Raw genomic sequence first — 4,384 nt, forward strand, 5'->3', positions numbered from 1 at the left:
CAATAACAGTAACAACAGCTTTTTGACAAGTTTAAAATTTCTTTAGAATACATTCAAAATTTTTAAAAAATAAACTACAAAAATTAGTTCAAATTAAAGTACAGTTCTGCAACTTTTTTTGATAATGTTTTGAACTTTTAAAATTGTGGTGGCACGATTTACCAAGAATGCAGAAACACGTTTGAATAAATGCACAGAAAGTCTGCGTGTATGGTCGTCAAATGATTTAATYYGAGCAACAACAGAGCAGAAGTCAATCAGAGAAGTCTGTCAAGTTGTGGCTGGCTTGTCAGCGCAGAGCAGCCGATAATAAAACATCCTGTGACATGCTTACAACCAATCACAGTTCGCCAACTGTGAATCATCTAACCAATGACAGAGCTGTCAGCCCAGAAACAACTTATCAAAATAAAAGAGGTCATGCATTGCTGGAGTCTTGAAGTCTGGGCCGATAGATTAAAACAGCCAAAACTAGTTATCATGAGATATGACTACTGGACAGTGTCAAGGTAGAACAGATATACATAATTATTCCATAACAAAAATATTGCATGGTAAAACCAGAAGCTGCACTTCATATTAGTGACAAACTTTGGGTTTTTTTGAAGAGTTACTTTCATTTTTGCTTCTACTTTTTATTAGCCTGGTTTAAACCAGACCCTGTCCTTCACTTTGCTTCGTACAAGGGTCTGAACTTGATGCATAGAGAAGTGATTTCTTTCAGGAGGCGTGGCCTCTGCTGAAGTTTAAAATGATTGGATCAGTTGGCTGCGACGTATGTCACTGTGAAGGAGGCTAAGCTAAGAAGCTAACCGGAAATTGTGTGTGCTGTAAACAACCCTACTGAGAGGAGAAATACACCGAGCCGAACGAGACAACTGTAAATGAGAGTTGCTGCTTTGTCAGACAAATTTATTTTAATTTGGAAGCCTTATCAACACGGACTGGCTTCATTCACTTCCTCCACTGCCATATGCTAAAATAACTAGCAGACACTGCGCAGAAAATCGACGTCATTCAAAGCTCCTCCTTCTGTTCTCTGATTGGCCCAAGTAAAATAAACTACAAGCAGACACTGCGTAGAAAATTGACGTTCTGTTCTCTGGTTGGCCCAGCTAAAAATCTGCCAGTGAAGTCCATCTCAATGGGAGAAGTCCCAGACGGAGCAGAGAAGGGAAACTAGAATTGAGCGGAGCTGCGTAGGAAGGCAAGGGCCAGGCTAACTTTTCATTTAAAACAGGTTTCCATTCTCGGCAGGTTTCTAAGGTTCTTCTTCTACATATCAAAAAACTTCTTAAACATCTGAGTGGTGCACTACTGCTACTAGTGGTGAGAAAGTGTATTGCACCTTATTCAAAATCAATGCGGTCCCACGGCCCTCTGTGGCCCAAAGTTAAAAACTGTCGTTCTTTTGAGGCCCTCAAGGTGGCGCTCAGCCGCAGCCCATAGGTTAAGAATCTCTGCTCTAAATTTCACTGGTATCAGTAATACATGAAAGATAATTGGGTTGAGTTGGAATAAAACTGATTGATGTAATTTTTTTATTTTATTTTAGCTGCTCTATGAGGATGTTTTCAGCCATAATGCTCTGCTGGACACCATCACTGTAAAACGTGCCAACATCACAGAAAACTACGTGACTCAGCTTGAGCTGCAGGAACTTCAGGAGCGTTATAACACGGTCAAAGATAAAGCTATGGTAAGAAGCAGTCGAATGTAGGCAGTTAATGTGGTTCTTGTTAGAAACTTGTGTTGTATATAGAGCTCCTACAGTGCAGCAATTAATCAACTGTGTGTGAATGAAAAATCTAGAGAGTATGCACACATCAGTGTCAGTCTGGTTCTGTATCTTCACTGTGTTGCTCGTCAGATGGCTGTTGGCAAAGCAGAAGATCTGGTGAAAGCTCATGAAGAGTATCAGCAGGACCTCCGTGCGTTTGAAGAGTGGCTGGAAGCAGAGCAAGAGAAGCTCGGCTGTTATACACAGCTGGAGGGAGATATTGATATGTTGGAGGACACCATCCAAAAACTACAGGTCTGAACCAAAGTCACCTCTTTTTATTTAACAATGATCTCACAGAAACATTTAGACACAGCTCTGTATGTACTGACAGGAGCTGCAGCTGCACTGCACGGAGGGCCAAGCTCTCCTCAACACCCTGCTGTTGAGCAGAGAACCGGTCCTTCCTTGGGGTCTGCCCCAGATAGAGGAACGAGCCCTGGAAACCCTTCAGCAGGAGTGGAGGCTTTACCAGGCCCAGCTGGCTGAGGCCCGCGCTCAGCTCAACAGTGGTCTGGCCAAACTTCGACAGATGGAGCAGAAGTTCCAACGTCTCGATAGCTGGCTGAGAGCCATGGAGGCCAAAGGCCAGCTGCGCTCTAATCGACGGTCTGATCGGGACACGAAGAATGCACAGCTGCAGATGGTCAAGGTTTGTAAACAGACATAGACTATATAATTCAATTTATTGTCTGAGTTTTGATCACATTTGTTCACATTTCTCCTTTGGAACATTTCACGATGTGGTCGTTTTTATCATACAGGTTCACGTGTGAAAAGAAAACACGGTAAATTCAAAGGGGATAAAACTTGTAAGTGTAAAAATATGGGCCCTGCAATATAATGGAAGTGCTTCCTCTGAACTGTACAGGTGCTCAGTGATGAGGAAAGCCACCCACGTTATTAGGGTCCTGTCTCACCCACTCCATTGTTATTGCCACCAGGCAGAGGACACAGAGCCCCGCTGGCACAGAAAAACATTTATTAGAAATCCTTTATCCCCTTTGCAATAACTGTTTTAAAGGGGCAATTTTACGTGTTTCCCAGGCATATATTTAAATACTGTACCATAATAAAGTATCTATGTCACCTTTACCTGTTATTAAAATGCTGTTTTTATGTTTAAATAGAAAATAAACTTATCTTCTCAACACTTCCTCTTCTAAACGCCTTGAAATTGGCCTCTGTCTCTTTAAGAACCTCCTTCCGCTTCTGTCACGTAAATTTCAGTGTGTGTGTGTGTGTGGGGGGGGGGGGGGGCTATGATGCAGTTTACTTGGCATCTGAAAATACATTTCCTCAAAGGTATTTTGAATCTGAAAAGAGTCACTGAGTGAGAAGTAGTCAGCAGACAGTTTAAGTTTCACTTTCACTTTGCTCTGTGACTGCCGAGAGCCTGCAGGAGTCATGGGCGGGGTGTGTGGGGAGGGGGTTGGGGGGTTGGGGAGTTGTGCTCCGTGATGAGGAAGTTCAGCTTAAAGACACGTCCCAGGGGCGTTCCTGGTACTAAAAGGCGTTTCTGGTCCCCTAAAAATGCTGCAGGATTTCTCAAACATGCATGAATGAGTCAGAGCAAGGCTTTGGACATGTTTTTTTTATGAGAGTATAACATTATAATATGATATAAAACTCAAAAAAGTTGATTTAACATGATATTGCCCCTTGTTGTGTCTGCATACATTTAAAAAATATTTTCAAATTGTAAATTATGCTGAACTGTTTTTAATGATATACAGGTTTATTGAGCCAAGTTAAAGACAAATTTCTGTTTTATTATGCCACAGACTGTCTGTCTACAGTATCTAATGAATTATTTTTGTAATAAGTAAACAAATGGTTGAACTCTTGTCATTTGTTTCTGCATTTCTTTGGGCCCAGCAGAGCCAGAGCATTGCTCAATTTTGGGGTGATGCTGGGTCATGCTCGACAGTTTTCTTAGAATATAAGATTCTGACCGTAGGACTGTTTCTTATTTATTTAGAGCTGGCAGGAGGAGGTGCTTGTCTATCAGGAAGAAATGGAGAGTCTGACACTTTTGGCTCAACAAGTTCTGGATGAGACTCACATCAGCAGCCAGATCAGTACCAGAGCCACCCAGATCACAGCCCGGTACCACGCCCTGCTTCTGCATTTACTGGTACCAACTTCATTTTGCAGATAAATAGAACTAACCTGGCTTTTTTTATTTATACCTGATACCTAACTGTTACAGGTTTTCTCTTTTGCTTTGGTTTATTTCTTAGATCAGAATCGAAATTCTCAAAACTACTCGTTCAATCTTCACATTGTGCACATCAAAAAAGCGATTTCTCGTTTCTTTGAACAAGCTGCAAATGCTTTAGTACATCCATGAAAATGATGCAAACTGTATTTATGCTTAACCCACACATTTTTCCTAAAGCTAACCATTAATATCCTGATGCATCTCAGTAATCCAGGTAAAAAATCTAAAAGAAAAAAATTGTATAGGTCTTCTGGACGGGTTCTTCTCTAATGAAACGTTTCGTCTCTCCTCCAAGAGACTTCTTCAGTCTGAGAGTTTCAGGCAAAATTCAGCTCCGTTTTTCAGACAACTGAAAACGGAGGCCTCCGTTTTCAGTTGTC

General features: G+C 41.5%; 1 protein-coding gene across 1 annotated transcript in view; it reads left to right on the forward strand.

Annotated features, from left to right (window-relative positions):
• The window catches only part of syne1b (spectrin repeat containing, nuclear envelope 1b), a gene marked incomplete in the record, with an annotated part of 311,340 nt that overhangs the window by 143,169 nt on the left and 163,787 nt on the right, over positions 1 to 4,384 (forward strand). Inside the window, 4 exon segments of the mRNA XM_014021303.1 lie at positions 1,556 to 1,699; positions 1,871 to 2,035; positions 2,115 to 2,432; positions 3,762 to 3,917. Of these exon segments, the coding sequence (XP_013876757.1) occupies positions 1,556 to 1,699; positions 1,871 to 2,035; positions 2,115 to 2,432; positions 3,762 to 3,917 (783 nt within the window).

The sequence above is a fragment of the Austrofundulus limnaeus genome, unplaced genomic scaffold (assembly GCF_001266775.1).
Source record: "Austrofundulus limnaeus strain Quisiro unplaced genomic scaffold, Austrofundulus_limnaeus-1.0 Scaffold287, whole genome shotgun sequence".
NCBI lineage: Eukaryota > Metazoa > Chordata > Actinopteri > Cyprinodontiformes > Rivulidae > Austrofundulus > Austrofundulus limnaeus.